Raw genomic sequence first — 26,245 nt, 5'->3', positions numbered from 1 at the left:
TCTCATCACTAGTCTAAAATACAATGTCAATAAACTTTCAACATACACTCAACACTAATGCTAGTAGTGCCGCCTTATCAACAATTACTCTGAGCATAATCTTACTGAAGCGACCATAGAGTCATAAATACTCATACTCCGCCTAAGTAAAACAGAAACAAGTAACACTTAGTGGACCAGCGAGAGGCTTAGAGCCCGCGCCGGAATTTCCCAGCAAAATAAAAACAAAATTGCTCACGACTCGCTCAACAAAAATAAGGAACATGCATCTTCTTGTTGCACATCAAAGTGATTATGCTAAAATATGTACTCACAACTCACTTTTAGTAACTATTATATTCGGGGTCTTTTTTACTCGATACTCACGAGAGATGACCTGGCGAAACCTCACATTTTGGATTCCTTCATATTATTTTCTCCTACTCTGTTTTTCAGTCTATTGTGTAGCAAGACCATACAAATGGACGTCATTTTATAATACTAAAACTTGAATAAAGCAGAACAAAAAAATATGGAAGAGAAAGGTGGTAGGAAAACATGAGAACAGGTGTTTGTTAGTATGTGAAAATGTATTAGTAATTTTTCCAACAATTCCAAGTTTATCTTATCTGAGATGTTGCTCACCATTCCATGTAATACTTCACTATCGGCGTAACTGGATTGACCAAGCTGGGAGAAATGTTGGGCCGCCGGGTTTGAGAGGTTATAGGGTTGGCGGGAGGGCGGGTGGAGGAGGTGGTGACGGATGTAGTTCACGAGGGCCGGGTCGTCCTGCGCTACCCCCACCAATGTCTTCTCCGTCAGCACTCGCTCTGTCACCACATTTCCTCTCATCCCTGTGGGTATGTTGATCAACTTTGAAACAATAATAATTTGAACAGTTAAATAAATAGGTTTTGTCTTCCAGATTAGGAGTGGGAGTTATCAGGGGAAGGCGCCAAGCCATTACGACTATATAGGGTCAGGATAATAATTTGAGATGGGATGGGGGGAAAGAAATGGTGCCCAACCACTTTGACGATCGGGGATTGAACGCCGACCTGCATGAAGCGAGACCGTTGCTTTACCGTCTACCCCAAGTGGTTGGACTTCCAGATGAGACTCCCAGATTAGGAGTAAAGGACATACAGAGCTTGGCAGTTTGTTTTCTATTATTTCACCACATCGAGAAAATTTAAACTAAAAAAAAGAAAAGGTTTTATTACTCCATTTAATAAATAAATAAAAGTGATGAAAGTTCTTATCAGCTATAAAAGACATGCTTGGCAAATTAATTTGTTTATTGTTAAAATACATATGTCACAGATATTATAAAATCTAGCATCAAAAAGGAAATGAAAACCGAGGGAAAAAATAAATGCTATTTTTATAGACTCAAATTAAAATGCTAGCCTAATAATAAGAGTTTTACATATAGAATGGAATATTCTTTGGATATTCCATATAGAATGGAATATTCCATTCTTTTGCCAGAATGGAAGGAAGGGATAAGGAAAGACAAATCTAGAGCATTTAGGTACGACAATGTATGGATTACATGCAGTTTAACTTCACTGACAAAAAAAAAATCATTAAAGCAAGGGGGATGCTGAAGCAGATAAGTTTTTATAGCTAGTTCCTGCTAGGTTCCTGGTAATAGCACAACCGGTTTACTCCCTTCGATGATCGCGGGTCATACGATGACAGGATCGCAGCATCGCTTAATGACCATTCTTTGCAAATTCAGCAACATCACCCCGAAAGTTGACATCCAGTTGTGGAGTGTCACGAGATGTTCCAGTGCCGTGGGGAAAGACGATTCGATTAATTAGTTCCCTCGTCCTAACTATTTGCCCTAGTGTATTAAAGCAAGTTTTCAACCAGAACTTGCAGTTGTCACAAGTGTTCAGGGCGAGACCCTGTATGTAGTGATTATCATTACTTCTGGTCATCTGCTCCCAGGCTGTCATGTTATTTTTAATTGGAGAACCCACGCCGAAAGTAGTGGTCAGACCTACAATTGCAGGGTAACGTCTCTCATTCGGGTCCGAGTCCAGGTGGGCATGGTATCTTGAAGTTATCTTGTAATGATTTCGGGGCTTAGCGTCCCCGCGGCCCAGTCCTCGACCAGGCCTCCTTTTTGTTACACACCCCCAGGAAGCAACCCGTAGAAGCTGTCTAACTTCCAGGTACCTATTTATTGCTAGGTAACAGGGGCATCAGGATGAAAGAAACATTTTGCCCATTTGTCCGCCTTCACCGGGGATCGAACCCGTAACCTCGAGACTACGAATCTGAAGCGCTGTCCACTCAGCTGTCAGGCGCTGTATCGTGGTATCATGACAACTTTGCCAGGGAAATCGCGAGAAGACATAAAGACCATATTGGCGTAAGTAAGGGCTAGCCACTCATTTATTGCATATGGGTATGAGTGCCAGATTGATGATGCAAGGCCTTAGGGTCGTAGCAGGGATTTCATATACCAATACATTTTGATGGGACTGAAGCTCAGCATCGACGATTGAGCCTGCGATGTTGTTGAGCTCACGGGAGACTGAATCGAACATGATGTGCTGGATCCAAACTCGAAGAGTAAAAGTTCTGCTGAGACCAGAGTTTAAGTATACAGAGGCTAAGAGTAAGTGGGAAAGGGTGGAGAGAGAGTTCAAGAAAGTTACTTCAGAGAGGCGGAGACCTGTGGTTAATTTTTCCAATCTCCATATTTCAGATTAAATTTCAGTTTGAGAATAACAGACATAATTTTTACTCAATTAAAGAAATTAAGAATTGCTCCTTTCGGCACTCATCATGAGTGTGTCGTAAGTTCCCCACACAGCCTAAATCACTGGACACTTATGTGATACACTTAAGTACTATATCTTTGTGGGTACTAGTCGCCTCAAAATTAATAATTTAGTTTTTCATCCATTGCAGGCGAATGTCATGTTTCCTCCATGAAAAATATTTAGTAACTATATAGATATCTCCTACATATTACCAATAGGGCTCGCAGTGAGGTCGATTTAGGATTTAAGGGGACCCTGACAGCTGAGTGGACAGCGCTTCGTATTCGTAGTCCTGAGGTACCGGGTTTGATCCCCGGTGGAGGCGGACACAAATAGGCAGTTTCTTTCACCCTGATTCACCTGTTCACCTAGCAGTAAATAGGTACCTGGGAGTTAGACAGTTGCTTCGGGCTGCTTCCTGGGTGTGTGCAACAAAAAAGGAGACCTACTCGAGGACTGGCTCGCGGGGAGACTAAGCTCTGAAAACATATCAAGATAACCAAGATAACCTACAACCTTTCAGCAGAAGCCTCACGCGACAATTTCGTATGAAGGTCAGGTCTAAGCCGACAATTTTCAGCAAAATTCGTACATCCAGCAAATGCCTTTTCTTGAATTGTGCCTTAGAATAACTCATTTTCTCAATAATATCTTAATATTTTAATTCTATAGTGGATTTAATAAATTTCCCGTCGAGTCCCAGGCAATATCAAGATGGTCGGTGAACAATTGAACTAAAGACTTAGCATAAGGTAGTTCGTTTGTCTCGAAATGAACACTAATTAAATTATCTAGATTGGGAATTGGTCTACTTTTCAGCGCATTACTACGATCAATGAAAACTTGCACTTCAAGAGGTTCCAAGTTCCAAGGACCCTCTAGCAGGTAAGCAGGGGATGGAAGGCAGGGGCGAGGATGAAGAAATCTTGAGCTAGGAACTGGAGACGAATCGAAGAAGGGAGAAAAAGATCGGTGGCACCGTCTTATCCACGGTGGCAACCACCGTGGATAAGACGGGCATCTGACGCTGTAGTTTGGTGGTAGGGTGGAATTTACATGGTTGCACGATGATGTGTCTTGCAGGAGGCCGGGCAGCTCATCGCGGATCCGGTGCTGTTCTTCGTTACTACATTTTGTCGATAGTCTTCCTTTTTCTTAATGATTTCATCAGGCTCGGCTCGTTGGTATTTTCTTCCTGAGCTTCTTGCCGGTCCGCTGGTCTGGCTACGTACTTACCTAGTTGTACTTTCCTAGTTGTGCTTGCAAGGTTGAGCTCTGGCTCTGTGGTCCTGCCTCTCTACTGTCAATCAACTAATGTACAGGTTACTGAGCCTATTGGGCTCTATCATATCTACACTTGAAACTGTGTTTGGAGTCAGCCTCCACCACATCACTTCCTAATGCATCACTTCCTCATCTTCATGGCACCAGCAAACATCTTGAGTCGCCATGTTGGAGCGGCCATCTTGGAGTTGCCCTAGGGCCATGCTACACCATCTCTGACTGGTTGAGAGGGTTAGGCCCCTATATGCCTCTCTCTGATTGGTTCTTTTGAGGCAGAGCCCGGGAAGCCGGGCTCTGCCTCAAAAGATTGGGGCAGCGAGGCGGAGAGCCACGGCAATTCGGAGGGCCTGCGGGGTGAGACGGGTGCCGGTTGCTGACATTGGGGTTGCTAATAGGAAATCACCTGCATGGGGAGCTGCTACAGCTCCCCATGCAGGTTGTCGCAGCTTCTAGCAAAGTCGCAGCTTCTTGGTCGGCAATGGGGCGATCCCAGCTGGATTGCTTATGGGCTTCAGAAGGCGGTGGTTGGGGTGCTGGTCCTGCGAGAGAGACCCATTTGGTTGTGCAGTCTGTGAAGCTGGGATCATGTACCCCTCCCTGTTGAACTAGGTGCTCAGGTAGGATTTCCTTCACCAAGTTTTCAGACCCCACTGAAGAGGACAGGAACGCTGGTACAGCAATTTGTGCTGCAATACAGCAATATATATATATATATATATATATATATATATATATATATATATATATATATATATATATATATATATATATATATATATATATATATATATATATATATATATATATATATTAGTATATTTTGATAGCAGTCTTTCCTGTAGACATATATTATTAAATATGACCGAAAAAGTAAGATTAATAATTCTAACACGAATTTTCTCAACCTTTCGTACATTTCTTTTCACTGTTGGAGGTAAATCAAAAATCAATTCTCCAAAATTCATTTTTATTTCTAGTCTGACACGACACGAGCGCGTTTCGTAAAACTTATTACATTTTCAAAGACTTTAGTTTACAAATACACAACTGAATAGAACGATTGATTGATTGATAAAGATTAAGCCACCCAAGAGGTGGCACGGGCATGAATAGCCCGTAAGTGGTACAATTTTTTTTTTCTCAGTATTCTGAGGTTGCTTTTAACCATCAAGCTGTTATTGCGGGGGAGGATACTGCTTCACAGTCTTTATGAGGGTGTCCAGCTGCTGGACACCTTTGTTGACCAGGAGAGTGGCTGTGTTGATGGCTTCAGGGTGGCCACTGCATGATTCAGGAACTCTTAAAGCTCTTCTAAGGTCATTGGTTGCTTCACATTCCAGTAAATAGTGAAGTAATGGCTTTTCTGTGACAGTTTGGCAGAACAAACTATATATATATATATATATATATATATATATATATATATATATATATATATATATATATATATATGTCGTACCTAGTAGCCAGAACGTACTTCTCAGCCTACTATGCAAGGCCCGATTTGCCTAATAAGCCAAGTTTTCATGAATTAATTGTTTTTCGACTACCTAACCTACCTAACCTAACCTAACCTAACTTTTTCCGCTACCTAACCCAACCTAACCTATAAAGATAGGTTAGGTTAGGTTAGGTAGGGTTGGTTAGGTTCGGTCATATATCTACGTTAATTTTAACTCCAATAAAACAAAATTGACCTCATACATAATGAAATGGGTAGCTTTATCATTTCATAAGAAAAAATTAGAGAAAATATAATAATTCAGGAAAACTTGGCTTATTAGGCAAATTGGGCCTTGCATAGTAGGCTGAGAAGTGCGTTCTGGCTACTAGGTACGACATATATATATATATATATATATATATATATATATATATATATATATATATATATATATATATATATATATATATATATATATATATATATATATATATATTTCTCTAATTATATATATATATATATATATATATATATATATATATATATATATATGTCGTACCTAGTAGCCAGAATGCACTTCTCAGCCTACTATGCAAGGCCCAATTTGCCTAATAAGCCAAGTTTTCATGAATTAATTGTTTTTCGACTACCTAACCTACCTAACCTAACCTAACCTAACTTTTTCCGCTACCTAACCCAACCTAACCTATAAAGATAGGTTAGGTTAGGTTAGGTAGGGTTGGTTAGGTTCGGTCATATATCTACGTTAATTTTAACTCCAATAAAAAAAAATTGACCTCATACATAATGAAATGGGTAGCTTTATTATTTCATAAGAAAAAAATTAGAGAAATTATATTAATTCAGGAAAACTTGGCTTATTAGGCAAATCGGGCCTTGCATAGTAGGCTGAGAAGTGCGTTCTGGCTACTAGATACGACATATATATATATATATATATATATATATATATATATATATATATATATATATATATATATATATATATATATATATATATATATATATATGTCGTACCTAGTAGCCAGAACGCACTTCTCGGCCTACTATGCAAGGCCCGATTTGCCTAATAAGCCAAGTTTTCCTGAATTAATATATTTTCTTGAATTTTGTTCTTATGAAATGATAAAGCTACTCATTTCATTATGTATGAGGTCAATTTTTTTTTATTGGAGTTAAAATTAATGTAGATATATGACCGAACCAAACTAACCCTACCTAACCTAACTTAACATATCTTTATAGGTTAGGTTAGGTTAGGTAGCCGAAAAAGTTAGGTTAGGTTAGGTTAGGTAGGTTAGCTAGTCGAAAAACAATTAATTCATGAAAACTTGGCTTATTAGGCAAATTCGGCCTTGCATAGTAGGCTGAGAAGTGCGTTCTGGCTACTAGGTACGACATATATATATATATATATATATATATATATATATATATATATATATATATATATATATATATATATATATATATATATATATATATGTCGTATCTAGTAGCCAGAACGCACTTCTCAGCCTACTATGCAAGGCCCGATTTGCCTAATAAGCCAAGTTTTCCTGAATTAATATAATTTCTCTAATTTTTTTCTTATGAAATAATAAAGCTACCCATTTCATTATGTATGAGGTCAATTTTTTTTTATTGGAGTTAAAATTAACGTAGATATATGACCGAACCTAACCAACCCTACCTAACCTAACCTAACCTATCTTTATAGGTTAGGTTGGGTTAGGTAGCGGAAAAAGTTAGGTTAGGTTAGGTTAGGTAGGTTAGGTAGTCGAAAAACAATTAATTCATGAAAACTTGGCTTATTAGGCAAATTGGGCCTTGCATAGTAGGCTGAGAAGTGCATTCTGGCTACTAGGTACGACATATATATATATATATATATATATATATATATATATATATATATATATATATATATATATATATATAATTAGAGAAATATATATATATATATATATATATATATATATATATATATATATATATATATATATATATATATATATATATGTCGTACCTAGTAGCCAGAACTCACTTCTGAGCCTACTATGCAAGGCCCGATTTGCCTAATAAGCCAAGTTTTCATGAATTAATTGCTTTTCGACTACCTAACCTACCTAACCTAACCTAACCTAACTTTTTCGGCTACCTAACCAAACCTAACCTATAAAGATAGGTTAGGTTAGGTTAGGTAGGGTTGGTTAGGTTCGGTCATATATCTACGTTAATTTTAACTTCAATAAAAAAAAATTGACCTCTTACATAATGATATGGGTTGCTTTATCATTTCATAAGAAAAAAATTAGAGAAAATATATTAATTCATGAAAACTTGGCTTATTAGGCAAATCGGGCCTTGCATTGTAGGCTGAAAAGTGAGTTCTGGCTACTAGGTACGACATATATATATATATATATATATATATATATATATATGTCGTACCTAGTAGCCAGAACGCACTTCTCAGCCTACTATGCAAGGCCCAATTTGCCTAATAAGCCAAGTTTTCCTGAATTATTATATTTTCTCTAATTTTTTCTTATGAAATGATAAAGCTACCCATTTCATTATGTATGAGGTCAATTTTGTTTTATTGGAGTTAAAATTAACGTAGATATATGACCGAACCTAACCAACCCTACCTAACCTAACCTAACCTATCTTTATAGGTTAGGTTGGGTTAGGTAGCGGAAAAAGTTAGGTTAGGTTAGGTTAGGTAGGTTAGGTAGTCGAAAAACAATTAATTCATGAAAACTTGGCTTATTAGGCAAATTGGGCCTTGCATAGTAGGCTGAGAAGTGCATTCTGGCTACTAGGTACGACATATATATATATATATATATATATATATATATATATATATATATATATATATATATATATATATATATATATATATATATATATATATATATATGTGTCGTACCTAGTAGCCAGAACGCACTTCTCAGCCTACTATGCAAGGCCCGATTTGCCTAATAAGCCAAGTTTTCCTTAATTAATATATTTTCTCTATTTTTTTTCTTATGAAATGATAAAGCCACCATTTCATTATGTATGAGGTCAATTTTTTTTATTGGAGTTAAAATTAACGTAGATATATGACCGAACCTAACCACCCCTACCTAACCTAACCTAACCTATCTTTATATGTTAGGTTAGATTAGGTAACCGAAAAAGTTAGGTTAGGTTAGGTTAGGTAGGTTAGGTAGTCGAAAAACAATTAATTCATGAAAACTTGGCTTATTAGGCAAATCGGGCCTTGCATAGTAGGCTAAGAAGTGCGTTCTGGCTACTAGGTACGACATATATATATATATATATATATATATATATATATATATATATATATATATATATATATATATATATATATATATATATATATATATGTCGTATATATATATATATATATATGTCGTATATATATATATATATATATATATATATATATATATATATATATATATATATATATATATATATATATATATATATATATATATATATATATATATATATATATATATATATGAAACCACAACACCCCCAATAAAATTATATTACAAATCAACCATGCACAGTGAACATATAAAAGAGGAAAGAATAATGAAAGAAATAATCCGTAAAGGAGTAAAAAGCACTACTCCTAACCAAAACATAAACCTGATAATATTCTACAAAACCAAGAAGACTTCCGAACTCCTTATCAAAAACAGCCCGAAGCCGAGGGAGAACCCTCTACAGCAGTCAAGCGTTGTATACATGTACACTTGCCCCCACGAAGGATGTAACCTTCAATGTAAGTACATAGGTATGACGTCGACCAAGCTGACGAGGCGTTTGACATGCCATCTTCAATCTGGTGCCCCTAGGAATCACATGAGACAAGCCCATGACATTACTCTAACAAGAGAAATGTTGAACAAGAATACTTGCATAATAGACAAAACCCAAGATTCAAGAAGATTACAAATTCTTGAGGCAATTCACATAAGAATAGAGCGACCTACCATGAACACCCAAATCACGGAACTTTTTACTCTACCCACCATGAGAGTAAGGACAAGACAAGAACATATCGATGCCAACACAGAAGACAATGTCCAACATAACAGGCCAATTACACTGGATTAATCTTTGTGTTTGGATAGGAGATGCCTCGTATGGGCCAATAAGCCTTCTGCAGCCCCTATGTTTATCCCTTATGTATCCCCCCATGTTTTCACCTTCATTGTATTATCACCTGACCTAATGCGGGTATAAAATCAACTAGTATTGTAAGATCTGTTCACTTGAGAATGTACCATGGAGGTTCGAAACGTCGTGCAAATTATACAAATAAGTGTAATACACTTTATAGTAAATCACTTCTTTTCTTCACCTTAGAAGTACGAAAATGAGTTTTGGAGAACTCCTATTTCAATTAAGCCCTGATGCTAAGAAAATAGTTAGAGGGATAGAAGCCCTAAACCAGAAAATAATAAATACAGAATATGCGGTCATATTCAATGTAACATATATATATATATATATATATATATATATATATATATATATATATATATATATATATATATATAAATATATATATATATATATATATATATATATATATATATATATATATATATATTATTAAATATGACCGAAAAAGTAAGATTAATAATTCTAACACGAATTTTCTCAATCTTTCGTACATTACGCTTCACTGTTGGAGGTAAATCAAAAATCACTTCTCCAAAATTCATTTTTATTTCTAGTCTGACGCGACACGGGCACGTTTCGTAAAACTTATTACATTTTCAAAGACTTCACAAATACACAACTGATTAGAACTTACGTATCTCTGATTTTATATCTACATTTGAGTGAGGTGGGAGGGGTTATGTGGCATTAACACAAGACAGAACAAGAGGGGATATTAATAGGGTATTAAAAGTATCAACACAAGACAGAACAGAAACAATGGGTATTGAATAGAAGTGTTTGTAGAAAGCCTATTGGTCCATATTTCTTGATGCTTCTATATTGGAGCGGAGTCTTGAGGTGGGTAGAATATAGTTGTGCAATAATTGGCTGTTGATTGCTGGTGTTGACTTCTTGATGTGTAGTGCCTCGCAAACGTCAAGCCGCCTGCTATCGCTGTATCTATCGATGATTTCTGTGTTGTTTACTAGGATTTCTCTGGCGATGGTTTGGTTATGGGAAGAGATTATATGTTCCTTAATGGAGCCCTGTTGCTTATGCATCGTTAAACGCCTAGAAAGAGATGTTGTTGTCTTGCCTATATACTGGGTTTTTTGGAGCTTACAGTCCCCAAGTGGGCATTTGAAGGCATAGACGACGTTAGTCTCTTTTAAAGCGTTCTGTTTTGTGTCTGGAGAGTTTCTCATGAGTAGGCTGGCCGTTTTTCTGGTTTTATAGTAAATCGTCAGTTGTATCCTCTGATTTTTGTCTGTAGGGATAACGTTTCTATTAACAATATCTTTCAGGACCCTTTCCTCCGTTTTATGAGCTGTGGAAAAGAAGTTCCTGTAAAATAGTCTAATAGGGGGTATAGGTGTTGTGTTAGTTGTCTCTTCAGAGGTTGCATGGCTTTTCACTTTCCTTCTTATGATGTCTTCGATGAAACCATTGGAGAAGCCGTTATTGACTAGGACCTGCCTTACCCTACAGAGTTCTTCGTCGACTTGCTTCCATTCTGAGCTGTGGCTGAGAGCATGGTCGACGTATGCGTTAACAACACTCCTCTTGTACCTGTCAGGGCAGTCGCTGTTGGCATTTAGGCACATTCCTATGTTTGTTTCCTTAGTGTAGACTGCAGTGTGGAAACCTCCGCCCTTTTCCATGACTGTTACATCTAGAAAAGGCAGCTTCCCATCCTTTTCCGTCTCGTAAGTGAAACGCAGCACGGAACTCTGCTCAAATGCCTCCTTCAGCTCCTGCAGATGTCTGACATCAGGTACCTGTGTAAAAATGTCGTCAACATACCTGCAGTATATGGCCGGTTTCAAGTTCATGTCGACTAAGACTTTTTGCTCGATGGTACCCATGTAGAAGTTTGCAAACAGGACACCTAGGTGAGAACCCATGGCGACCCCATCTACTTGCTTATACATGTGCCCATCCGGGCTCAAGAAGGGTGCCTCTTTAGTACAAGCTTGGAGTAGTTTCCTCAGAATACTTTCTGGCATGTCAAGAGGAGTACAGGCTGGATCACGATACACTCTGTCGGCTATCATTCCGATTGTCTCGTCCACAGGTACGTTGGTAAACAGCGATTCTACGTCCAACGAGGCTCTTATCCCTGTGGCCCGTGTGCCCCGCAGTAAGTCCACAAATTCCTTTCGAGACTTCAGGCTGAAGGCGCAAGGAACATAAGGAGTCAGCAGGCCGTTGAGTCGTTGGACGACATACTCGACCTCGAGACACAAAAGAAGGTCACTACCAAAGATACCTTACAAGCAGAACTTATTGCAGAAGGAGGAAAGAATCGAGGCAATTACAGAAGCACCATACTGTCCCCCGAGCTTAAAGCGGCAGCTAAAAGCCTTCGTGAGAACAAGGAGATAGTTGTCAGGAGAGGTGACAAGTCGCCAATATATGTCATTCTTAAAAAAGACGAATATCTGGCGAAAATGAACATCATACTCTCTGACCAAACTAAGTTCCAAAGGGTAACGAAGGACACTACAGCCGAATTAAAAGCAAGGGTCAACAAACTGATCGAAACTGTGAACGCCAAGAAATCCGGACTCCACCTGCCAAAGATCATTGGGGAATATAAACCTGGATATGCGTATGGAAATGTCAAGATGCACAAGCCTGGAAACCCACTTCGGCCAATCATTAGCCAGATACCCACACCCACGTACAGACTGGCGAAGCGACTCAACCGCCTGCTGACTCCTTATGTTCCTTGCGCCTTCAGCCTGAAGTCTCCAAAGGAATTTGTGGACTTACTGCGGGGCACACGGGCCACAGGGATAAGAGCCTCGTTGGACGTAGAATCGCTGTTTACCAACGTACCTGTGGACGAGACAATCGGAATGATAGCCGACAGAGTGTATCGTGATCCAGCCTGTACTCCTCTTGACATGCCAGAAAGTATTCTGAGGAAACTACTCCAAGCTTGTACTAAAGAGGCACCCTTCTTGAGCCCGGATGGGCACATGTATAAGCAAGTAGATGGGGTCGCCATGGGTTCTCCCCTAGGTGTCCTGTTTGCAAACTTCTACATGGGTACCATCGAGCAAAAAGTCTTAGTCGACATGAACTTGAAACCGGCCATATACTGCAGGTATGTTGACGACATTTTTACACAGGTACCTGATGTCAGACATCTGCAGGAGCTGAAGGAGGCATTTGAGCAGAGTTCCGTGCTGCGTTTCACTTACGAGACGGAAAAGGATGGGAAGCTGCCTTTTCTAGATGTAACAGTCATGGAAAAGGGCGGAGGTTTCCACACTGCAGTCTACACTAAGGAAACAAACATAGGAATGTGCGTAAATGCCAACAGCGACTGCCCTGACAGGTACAAGAGGAGTGTTGTTAATGCATACGTCGACCGTGCTCTCAGCCACAGCTCAGAATGGAAGCAAGTCGACGAAGAGCTCTGTAGGGTAAGGCAGGTCCTAGTCAATAACGGCTTCTCCAATGGTTTCATCGAAGACATCATAAGAAGGAAAGTGAAAAGCCATGCAACCTCTGAAGAGACAACTAACACAACACCTATACCCCCTATTAGACTATTTTACAGGAACTTCTTTTCCACAGCTCATAAAACGGAGGAAAGGGTCCTGAAAGATATTGTTAATAGAAACGTTATCCCTACAGACAAAAATCAGAGGATACAACTGACGATTTACTATAAAACCAGAAAAACGGCCAGCCTACTCATGAGAAACTCTCCAGACACAAAACAGAACGCTTTAAAAGAGACTAACGTCGTCTATGCCTTCAAATGCCCACTTGGGGACTGTAAGCTCCAAAAAACCCAGTATATAGGCAAGACAACAACATCTCTTTCTAGGCGTTTAACGATGCATAAGCAACAGGGCTCCATTAAGGAACATATAATCTCTTCCCATAACCAAACCATCGCCAGAGAAATCCTAGTAAACAACACAGAAATCATCGATAGATACAGCGATAGCAGGCGGCTTGACGTTTGCGAGGCACTACACATCAAGAAGTCAACACCAGCAATCAACAGCCAATTATTGCACAACTATATTCTACCCACCTCAAGACTCCGCTCCAATATAGAAGCATCAAGAAATATGGACCAATAGGCTTTCTACAAACACTTCTATTCAATACCCATTGTTTCTGTTCTGTCTTGTGTTGATACTTTTAATACCCTATTAATATCCCCTCTTGTTCTGTCTTGTGTTAATGCCACATCACCCCTCCCACCTCACTCAAATGTAGATATAAAATCAGAGATACGTAAGTTCTAATCAGTTGTGTATTTGTGAAGTCTTTGAAAATGTAATAAGTTTTACGAAACGCGCCCGTGTCGCGTCAGACTAGAAATAAAAATGAATTTTGGAGAAGTGATTTTTGATTTACCTCCAACAGTGAAGCGTAATGTACGAAAGATTGAGAAAATTCGTGTTAGAATTATTAATCTTACTTTTTCGGTCATATTTAATAATATATATATATATATATATATATATATATATATATATATATATATATATATATATATATATATATATATATATATATATATATATATGTATATATATATATATATATATGTATATATATATATATATATATATATATATATATATATATATATATATATATATATATATATATATATATATGTTTCATTGAATATGACCGCATATTCTGTATTTATTATTTTCTGGTTTAGGGCTTCTATCCCTCTAACTATTTTCTTAGCATCAGGGCTTAATTGAAATAGGAGTTCTCCAAAACTCATTTTCGTACTTCTAAGGTGAAGAAAAGAAGTGATTTACTATAAAGTGTATTACACTTATTTGTATAATTTGCACGACGTTTCGAACCTCCATGGTACATTCTCAAGTGAACAGATCTTACAATACTAGTTGATTTTATACCCGCATTAGGTCAGGTGATAATACAATGAAGGTGAAAACATGGGGGGATACATAAGGGATAAACATAGGGGCTGCAGAAGGCTTATTGGCCCATACGAGGCATCTCCTATCCAAACACAAAGATTAATCCAGTGTAATTGGCCTGTTATGTTGGACATTGTCTTCTGTGTTGGCATCGATATGTTCTTGTCTTGTCCTTACTCTCATGGTGGGTAGAGTAAAAAGTTCCGTGATTTGGGTGTTCATGGTAGGTCGCTCTATTCTTATGTGAATTGCCTCAAGAATTTGTAATCTTCTTGAATCTTGGGTTTTGTCTATTATGCAAGTATTCTTGTTCAACATTTCTCTTGTTAGAGTAATGTCATGGGCTTGTCTCATGTGATTCCTAGGGGCACCAGATTGAAGATGGCATGTCAAACGCCTCGTCAGCTTGGTCGACGTCATACCTATGTACTTACATTGAAGGTTACATCCTTCGTGGGGGCAAGTGTACATGTATACAACGCCTGACTGCTGTAGAGGGTTCTCCGTCGGCTTCGGGCTGTTTTTGATAAGGAGTTCGGAAGTCTTCTTGGTTTTGTAGAATATTATCAGGTTTATGTTTTGGTTAGGAGTAGTGCTTTTTACTCCTTTACGGATTATTTCTTTCATTATTCTTTCCTCTTTTATATGTTCACTGTGCATGGTTGATTTGTAATATAATTTTATTGGGGGTGTTGTGGTTTCATATATATATATATATATATATATATATATATATATATATATATATATATATATATATTATATATATATATATATATATATATATGTCGTATATATATATATATATATATACGACATATATATATATATATATATATATATATATATATATATATATATATGTCGTACCTAGTAGCCAGAACGCACTTCTTAGCCTACTATGCAAGGCCCGATTTGCCTAATAAGCCAAGTTTTCATGAATTAATTGTTTTTCGACTACCTAACCTACCTAACCTAACCTAACCTAACTTTTTCGGTTACCTAATCTAACCTAACATATAAAGATAGGTTAGGTTAGGTAGGGGTGGTTAGGTTCGGTCATATATCTACGTTAATTTTAACTCCAATAAAAAAAATTGACCTCATACATAATGAAATGGTGGCTTTATCATTTCATAAGAAAAAAAATAGAGAAAATATATTAATTAAGGAAAACTTGGCTTATTAGGCAAATCGGGCCTTGCATAGTAGGCTGAGAAGTGCGTTCTGGCTACTAGGTACGACACATATATATATATATATATTAGTGTATACTGGCAGCAGGTTTTCTTTCAAACATGTTTCATTGAATATGACCGCATATTCTGTATTTATTATTTTCTGGTTTAGGGCTTCTATCCCTCTAACTATTTTCTTAGCATCAGGGCTTAATTGGAATAGGAGTTCTCCAAAACTCATTTTCGTACTTTTAAGGTGAAGAAAAGAAGTGATTTACTATAGAGTGTATTACACTTATTTGTATAATTTGCACGACGTTTCGAACCTCCATGGTTCATTCTCAAGTGAACAATCTTACAATACTAGTTGATTTTATACCCGCATTAGGTCAGGTGATAATACAATGAAGGTGAAAAACATGGGGGGATACATAAGGGATAAACATAGGGGCTGCAGAAGGCTTATTGGCCCATACGAGGCATCTCCTATCTAAACACAAAGATTAATCCAGTGTAATTGGCCTGTTATGTTGGACATTGTCTTCTGTGTTGGCATCGATATGTTCTTGTCTTGTCCTTACTCTCATGGTGGGTAGAGTAAATAGTTCCGTGATTTGGGTGTTCATGGTAGGTCGCTCTATTCTTATGTGAATTGCCTCAAGAATTTGTAATCTTCTTGAATCTTGGGTTTTGTCTATTATGCAAGTATTCTTGTTCAACATTTCTCTTGTTAGAGTAATGTCATGGGCTTGTCTCATGTGATTCCTAGGGGCACCAGATTGAAGATGGCATGTCAAACGCCTCGTCAGCTTGGTCGACGTCATACCTATGTACTTACATTGAAGGTTACATCCTTCGTGGGGGCAAGTGTACATGTATACAACGCTTGACTGCTGTAGAGGGTTCTCCGTCGGCTTCGGGCTGTTTTTGATAAGGAGTTCGGAAGTCTTCTTGGTTTTGTAGAATATTATCAGGTTTATGTTTTGGTTAGGAGTAGTGCTTTTTACTCCTTTACGGATTATTTCTTTCATTATTCTTTCCTCTTTTATATGTTCACTGTGCATCGTTGATTTGTAATATAATTTTATTGGGGGTGTTGTGGTTTCTGCAATACAGAGTTTACCTATAGGTATAGGCAAGAGCTCATTCGGCATCAACTAAACAAGAAGAAGGAAGCCCTCCAAACCTTTATAGAGCAGGCGGAGCATCTGTTAAACAAATGGACCCAGTACGACATCCCTATCCAACTCAAGCAAACCATCAACAGTGAACTATTTAACCTGAAACAACAACATAAAACTCTTGTAGAAACAAAGACACTCCGTAAGTTAACATCCCTAAACGGTAGACAGCTAAAAATCCCTCGTCCTAAAGATGGCTACTTTAACCTGACTTCTTATGATCTTACCCAGGACCAACGAGACCTCTTAAATCTTGGTCTAAATTGTCAATTCTTATCTAAACCAAAGATGCATCAAAAACGCCTTGAAATCGAAATGCTTCTGGACGATATCCATAAGCTAGAAGACAACAAAAAAGTCATCACCACTGACACACTTCAAGCTGAACTACTTGCAGAAGCAGGGAAAAAACGAGGAACATATTCATCTACAATCTTAACCCCACGACTCAAAGAAGCAGCGAAACAACTAAAAAATCTGAAAGACGTAACAATAAGAAAAGCCGACAAAACAGCAGCATATGTATTGTTTCCTACCCATGAATACATGAACAAAATTAGCGACATCCTAAGTGACGACTCCAAATTTCAACGAATCACGAGGAACCCCGTAGAAGACCTTAAGCGGAAAGTAAACAAAACAATTACAACAATCAACGCAAAGAAAGGTAGTGTGCATTTCAATAAACTTCAAGGCGACTATGGCTTAGGATATGCCTACGGCAATGTTAAGACGCATAAACCAGGTAACCCACTACGCCCTATAATCAGCCAAATACCAACCCCAACTTATCACCTGGCAAAGAAACTCAATGAACTCCTAACTCCATACACTCCAAGTAAGTTTAGTCTACAATCATCAGCAGATTTCCTAGAATTGATCAAATCTACCCAGCCCGATGGAATCATCGCTTCCCTGGACGTTGAATCCCTTTTTACCAACGTCCCAGTCGACACAACCATAGGAATGATACTGGACAGAGTATACAGAGACGAGAGCACCCCCAAATTAGACATACCTGAGCCACACTTGAAAAGTCTTCTCGAAGCATGTACAAAGGAAGCCCCTTTCATCAGTCCACAAGGAGACATGTATTTACAAATAGACGGAGTAGCAATGGGCTCCCCCTTAGGAGTTTTATTTGCTAATTTTTATATGGGAACCATCGAAGATAGGGTCTTCAGTAGCAGACAAAAACCAACTGTATACTGCCGTTATGTAGATGACATATTCGTAATAGTAAAAGACTCAGATGAACTAATTGACCTAAAAAGACACCTAGAGAGAGAGTCAGTACTCCGATTTACACATGAAAATAGTGAAAATAACAGTCTGCCATTCTTGGATGTACTAATAACAAAAACAGGAACCTCTTTAAGCACCAACGTATATACCAAGCCCACCAACATAGGATTATGCCTGAACGGTAGAAGTGAGTGCCCCCAAAGATACAAAGCCAGTGTTCTCAATGCTTATATTCGTCGAGCGCTTACCCACTGCTCTGAATGGAGCAACGTGAGTACAGAGTTTGAAAGAGTAACTCAGGTATTGGTGAACAACGGATATAGCAACGCGGAAGTAAACGCTGCTATAAGAAGACACTTGGACCGTTGGTATAATTCAGAACCTAGAACAGAAACCACAACACCCCCAATAAAATTATATTACAAATCAACCATGCACAGTGAACATATAAAAGAGGAAAGAATAATGAAAGAAATAATCCGTAAAGGAGTAAAAAGCACTACTCCTAACCAAAACATAAACCTGATAATATTCTACAAAACCAAGAAGACTTCCGAACTCCTTATCAAAAACAGCCCGAAGCCGACGGAGAACCCTCTACAGCAGTCAAGCGTTGTATACATGTACACTTGCCCCCACGAAGGATGTAACCTTCAATGTAAGTACATAGGTATGACGTCGACCAAGCTGACGAGGCGTTTGACATGCCATCTTCAATCTGGTGCCCCTAGGAATCACATGAGACAAGCCCATGACATTACTCTAACAAGAGAAATGTTGAACAAGAATACTTGCATAATAGACAAAACCCAAGATTCAAGAAGATTACAAATTCTTGAGGCAATTCACATAAGAATAGAGCGACCTACCATGAACACCCAAATCACGGAACTATTTACTCTACCCACCATGAGAGTAAGGACAAGACAAGAACATATCGATGCCAACACAGAAGACAATGTCCAACATAACAGGCCAATTACACTAGATTAATCTTTGTGTTTAGATAGGAGATGCCTCGTATGGGCCAATAAGCCTTCTGCAGCCCCTATGTTTATCCCTTATGTATCCCCCCATGTTTTCACCTTCATTGTATTATCACCTGACCTAATGCGGGTATAAAATCAACTAGTATTGTAAGATCTGTTCACTTGAGAATGAACCATGGAGGTTCGAAACGTCGTGCAAATTATACAAATAAGTGTAATACACTCTATAGTAAATCACTTCTTTTCTTCACCTTAAAAGTACGAAAATGAGTTTTGGAGAACTCCTATTTCAATTAAGCCCTGATGCTAAGAAAATAGTTAGAGGGATAGAAGCCCTAAACCAGAAAATATTAAATACAGAATATGCGGTCATATTCAATGAAACATGTTTGAAAGAAAACCTGCTGCCAGTATACACCAATATATATATATATATATATATATATATATATATATATATATATATATATATTATATATATATATATATATATATATATATATATATATATATATATATATATATATATATATATATATATATAAGCCTATACTTGCATAAACCACAAGTGAAGATAAATAATCTTTGGACAACACCCACCAGTGGGACTCGAACCCAGAAAGCACAACTACCTTCCAGTAGCTGCCATAACTAGTATGCTTTAACCCACTACTACACCATCAGACCTTACAAAAGAAGTAGATAGTTCGAGATATATATCCCAAACATCTCCTCTTCCCGAAGGCACCAGATGAGTGTGGGGTCAGTCTGCATTTTTCGTCAAGCCACTGTCAATGTGAGAGAACTCGTGTCCAGCTTATAAGCCTATACTTGCATAAACCACAAGTGAAGATAAATAATCTTTGGACAACACCCACCAGTGGGACTCGAACCCAGAAAGCACAACTACCTTCCAGTAGCTGCCATAACTAGTATGCTTTAACCCACTACACCATCAGACCTTACAAAAGAAGTAGATAGTTCGAGATATATATCCCAAACATCTCCACTTCCCGAAGGCACCAGATGAGTGTGGGGTCAGTCTGCATTTTTCGTCAAGCCACTGTCAATGTGAGAGAACTCGTGTCCAGCTTATAAGCCTATACTTGCATAAACCACAAGTGAAGATAAATAATCTTTGGACAACACCCACCAGTGGGACTCGAACCCAGAAAGCACAGAAATGGTGGGTGTTGTCCAAAGATATATATATATATATATATATATATATATATATATATATATATATAATGTCGTACCTAGTAGCCAGAACGCACTTCTCATCCTACTATGCAAGGCCCGATTTGCCTAATAAGCCAGGTTTTCATGAAATAATTGTTTTTCGACTACCTAACCTACCTAACCTAACCTAACCTACCTTTTTCGGCTACCTAACCTAACGTAACCTATAAAGATAGGTTAGGTTAGGTTAGGTAGGGTTGGTTAGGTTCGGTCATATATCTACGTTAATTTGAACTCCAATAAAAAAAAATTGACCTCATACATAATGAAATGGGTAGCTTTATCATTTCAAAAGAAAAAAATTAGAGAAAATATATTAATTCAGGAAAACTTGGCTTATTTGGCAAATCGGGCCTTGCATAGTAGGCCAAAAACTGCGTTCTGGCTACTAGGTACGACATATATATATATATATATATATATATATATATATATATATATATATATATATATATATATATATATATATATATATATATATATATATATATATATATATATATATATATATATATATATATATATATATATATGTATATATATATATATATATATATATATATATATATATATATATATATATATATATATATATATATATATATATATATATATATATATATATGTATATATATATATATATATATATATATATATATATATATATATATATACATATATATATATATATATATATATATATATATATATATATATATATATATATATATATATATATATATATATATATATTAGTATATTTTGGTAGCAGTCTTTCCTGTAGACATATATTATTAAATATGACCGAAAAAGTCGGATTAATAATTCTAACACGAATTTTCTCAATCTTTCGTTCATTACGCTTCACTGTTGGAGGTAAATCAAAAATCACTTCTCCAAAATTCATTTTTATTTCTAGTCTTTATTTCTATGTCGTCAACATACCTGCAGTACTGCCATATACTGCAGGTATGTTGACGACATTTTTACACAGGTACCTGATGTCAGACATCTGCAGGAGCTGAAGGAGGCATTTGAGCAGAGTTCCGTGCTGCGTTTCACTTACGAGACGGAAAAGGATGGGAAGCTGCCTTTTCTAGATGTAACAGTCATGGAAAAGGGCGGAGGTTTCCACACTGCAGTCTACACTAAGGAAACAAACATAGGAATGTGCCTAAATGCCAACAGCGACTGCCCTGACAGGTACAAGAGGAGTGTTGTTAATGCATACGTCGACCGTGCTCTCAGCCACAGCTCAGAATGGAAGCAAGTCGACGAAGAACTCTGTAGGGTAAGGCAGGTCCTAGTCAATAACGGCTTCTCCAATGGTTTCATCGAAGACATCATAAGAAGGAAAGTGAAAAGCCATGCAACCTCTGAAGAGACAACTAACACAACACCTATACCCCCTATTAGACTATTTTACAGGAACTTCTTTTCCACAGCTCATAAAACGGAGGAAAGGGTCCTGAAAGATATTGTTAATAGAAACGTTATCCCTACAGACAAAAATCAGAGGATACAACTGACGATTTACTATAAAACCAGAAAAACGGCCAGCCTACTCATGAGAAACTCTCCAGACACAAAACAGAACGCTTTAAAAGAGACTAACGTCGTCTATGCCTTCAAATGCCCACTTGGGGACTGTAAGCTCCAAAAAACCCAGTATATAGGCAAGACAACAACATCTCTTTCTAGGCGTTTAACGATGCATAAGCAACAGGGCTCCATTAAGGAACATATAATCTCTTCCCATAACCAAACCATCGCCAGAGAAATCCTAGTAAACAACACAGAAATCATCGATAGATACAGCGATAGCAGGCGGCTTGACGTTTGCGAGGCACTACACATCAAGAAGTCAACACCAGCAATCAACAGCCAATTATTGCACAACTATATTCTACCCACCTCAAGACTCCGCTCCAATATAGAAGCATCAAGAAATATGGACCAATAGGCTTTCTACAAACACTTCTATTCAATACCCATTGTTTCTGTTCTGTCTTGTGTTGATACTTTTAATACCCTATTAATATCCCCTCTTGTTCTGTCTTGTGTTAATGCCACATCACCCCTCCCACCTCACTCAAATGTAGATATAAAATCAGAGATACGTAAGTTCTAATCAGTTGTGTATTTGTGAAGTCTTTGAAAATGTAATAAGTTTTACGAAACGCGCCCGTGTCGCGTCAGACTAGAAATAAAAATGAATTTTGGAGAAGTGATTTTTGATTTACCTCCAACAGTGAAGCGTAATGTACGAAAGATTGAGAAAATTCGTGTTAGAATTATTAATCTTACTTTTTCGGTCATATTTAATAATATATATATATATATATATATATATATATATATATATATATATATATATATATATATATATATATATATATATATATATATATGCGAACAAGCCTGAATGGTCCCCAGGACATATGCAACTGAAAACTCACACCCCAGAAGTGACTCGAACCCATACTCCCAGAAGCAACGCATCTGGTATGTACAAGACGCCTTAATCCACTTGACCATCACGACCGGACAAAATGAGGTGATAGCCGAGGCTATTTGAACCACCCCACCGCCGGCACTCGGATAGTTATCTTGGCTATCACCTCATTTTGCAAATGAGGCTATCACCTCATTTTGTCCGGTCGTGATGGTCAAGTGGATTAAGGCGTCTTGTACATACCAGATGCGTTGCTTCTGGGAGTATGGGTTCGAGTCACTTCTGGGGTGTGAGTTTTCAGTTGCATATGTCCTGGGGACCATTCAGGCTTGTTCGCATTTGTGTTCCTCACGTGTTTCCCCAAAGAATGAGGTGATTTGGTAAAATGCTATGCCCAAGATAACTATCCGAGTGCCGGCGGTGGGGTGGTTCAAATAGCCTCGGCTATCACCTCATTTTGTCCGGTCATGATGGTCAAGTGGATTAAGGCGTCTTGTACATACCAGATGCGTTGCTTCTGGGAGTATGGGTTCGAGTCACTTCTGGGGTGTGAGTTTTCAGTTGCATATGTCCTGGGGACCATTCAGGCTTGTTCGCATTTGTGTTCCTCACGTGTTTCCCCAAAGAATGAGGTGATTTGGTAAAATGCTATGCCCAAGATAACTATCCGAGTGCCGGCGGTGGGGTGGTTCAAATAGCCTCGGCTATCACCTCATTTTGTCCGGTCGTGATGGTCAAGTGGATTAAGGCGTCTTGTACATACCAGATGCGTTGCTTCTGGGAGTATGGGTTCGAGTCACTTCTGGGGTGTGAGTTTTCAGTTGCATATGTCCTGGGGACCATTCAGGCTTGTTCGCATTTGTGTTCCTCACGTGTTTCCCCAAAGAATGAGGTGATTTGGTAAAATGCTATGCCCAAGATAACTATCCGAGTGCCGGCGGTGGGGTGGTTCAAATAGCCTCGGCTATCACCTCATTTTGTCCGGTCGTGATGGTCAAGTGGATTAAGGCGTCTTGTACATACCAGATGCGTTGCTTCTGGGAGTATGGGTTCGAGTCACTTCTGGGGTGTGAGTTTTCAGATATATATATATATATATATATATATATATATATTACAGATATATAATATATAATATATATTAACTTATTACAGATATATATATATATAAATCACGCAGACCACGGAGGAAAATTGAAACAGGAATTTCCTTAAGTACTTTCTTATATTAATACATCTTCAGCAGGAGTGATTTTACTGCTCGAGTACTGGACATAAATAGGCAGGAGAGAATGGTGGAGTGGGGTGAGGTACAATACGTGTACACTGCAGAAGGCCTATTGGCCCATCTGATGCAACCCATTAGCCCATCTGATTCAGCAACCACACATAGATAATTATAGCATAAAATAGTAAATATTTACAATGAATTAGTGAGACAAATGTGTTCCAATGATCCTACTTAAATCGCCCTTTAATTGATCTATTTAAAATGGATCTAAGTTATATAGACCGCTGCTAATGTTCAAATTACTTCCTATTGTGATCTGTATCAAAGCAGATTCAATTATGTTTCTGTTATAGGTGCTTTTACAATTCGTTATTGAAGAAGCACTCTCCCAATCAATTTGGTGAGCATTTTCTGACAAATGAACAAACAAAGCATTAGACAATTGGCCATGTCTTGCAGAGTATTTATGTTGCGAAATACTACATTTCAAATCTTTAGATGTTTGCCCAACAAAGAACTTATTACAGATTTTACAATATATATATATATATATATATGCAATTGACGATCACAAAACACTGATCATTTTATGCGGAAAATCCACAGAGAAATATGAAATGAGGTGAACGTTTCGGCTTGTTAAAGCCTTTGTCAACACCAGACTGACCGAAGTCAGTCTGGTGTTGACAAAGGCTTCAACAAGCCGAAACGTTCACCTCATTTCATATTTCTCTGTGGATTTTCCGCATATATATATATGTCGTACCTAGTAGCCAGAACTCACTTCTCAGCCTACTATGCAAGGCCCGATTTGCCTAATAAGCCAAGTTTTCATGAATTAATGTTTTTTCGTCTACCTAACCTACCTAACCTAACCTAGCTTTTTTTGGCTACCTAACCTAACCTTACCTATATATATAGGTTAGGTTAGGTTAGGTAGGGTTAGTTAGGTTCGGTCATATATCTACGTTAATTTTAACTCCAATAAAAAAAAATTGACCTCATACATAGTGAAAAGGGTAGCTTTATCATTTCATAAGAAAAAAATTATTGTAAATATATTAATTCAGGAAAACTTGGCTTATTAGGCAAATCGGGCCTTGAATAGTAGGCTGAGAAGTGAGTTCTGGCTACTAGGTACGACAAATATATATATATATATATATATATATATATATATATATATATATATATATATATATATATATATATATATATATATATATATATATATATATATATATAAATATATATATATATATATATAAATATATATATATATATATATATATATATATATATATATATATATATATATATATATATATATATAAATATATATATATATGTGTGTGTGTGTGTGTGTACTCACCTAGTTGTACTCACCCAGTTGTGCTTGCGGGGGTTGAGCTCTGGCTCTTTGGTCCCGCCTCTCATCCGTCAATCAACAGGTGTACAGGTTCCTGAGCCTATTGGGCTCTATCATATCTACACTTGAAACTGTGTATGGAGTCAGCCTCCACCACATTGTTTCCTAATGCATTCTATTTGTCAACCACTCTGACACTAAAAAAGTTCTTTCTAATATCTCTGTGGCTTATTTGGGCACTCAGTTTCCACCTGTGTCCCCTAGTGCATGTGCCCCTTGTGTTAAATAGCCTGTCTTTATCAACCCTGTCGATTCCCTTGAGAATCTTGAATGTGGTGATCATGTCCCCCCTAACTCTTCTGTCTTCCAACGAAGTGAGGTTCAATTCCCGTAGTCTCTCCTCGTAGCTCATACCTCTCAGCTCGGGTACTAGTCTGGTGGCGAACCTTTGAACCTTTTCCAGTTTAGTCTTATGCTTGACTAGATATGGACTCCATGCTGGAGCCGCATACTCCAGGATTGGTCTGACATATGTGGTATATAATGTTCTGAAAGATTCCTTACACAAGTTTCTAAAGGCCGTTCTTATGTTAGCCAAACTGGCATATGCTGCTGATGTTATCCTCTTGATATGAGCTTCAGGGGACAGGTCTGGCGTGATATCAACCCCCAGGTCTTTCTCTCTCTCTGACTCTTGAAGTATT

At 37.6% G+C, this 26,245-nt stretch overlaps 1 protein-coding gene across 1 annotated transcript in view; it reads right to left on the bottom strand.

Annotated features, from left to right (window-relative positions):
• The window catches only part of LOC138365506 (protein Star-like), a 499,513-nt gene that overhangs the window by 102,180 nt on the left and 371,088 nt on the right, over positions 1-26,245 (bottom strand). The window contains exon 3 of the mRNA XM_069325793.1: positions 625-836. Coding sequence (XP_069181894.1) covers positions 625-836 — 212 coding nt within the window. The remainder of the gene's footprint in view (positions 1-624; positions 837-26,245) is intronic.

This window comes from Procambarus clarkii, chromosome 17, assembly GCF_040958095.1.
Source record: "Procambarus clarkii isolate CNS0578487 chromosome 17, FALCON_Pclarkii_2.0, whole genome shotgun sequence".
Classification (NCBI taxonomy): Eukaryota; Metazoa; Arthropoda; class Malacostraca; order Decapoda; family Cambaridae; genus Procambarus; species Procambarus clarkii.
This window is presented reverse-complemented; position numbering and strand designations above follow the sequence as displayed.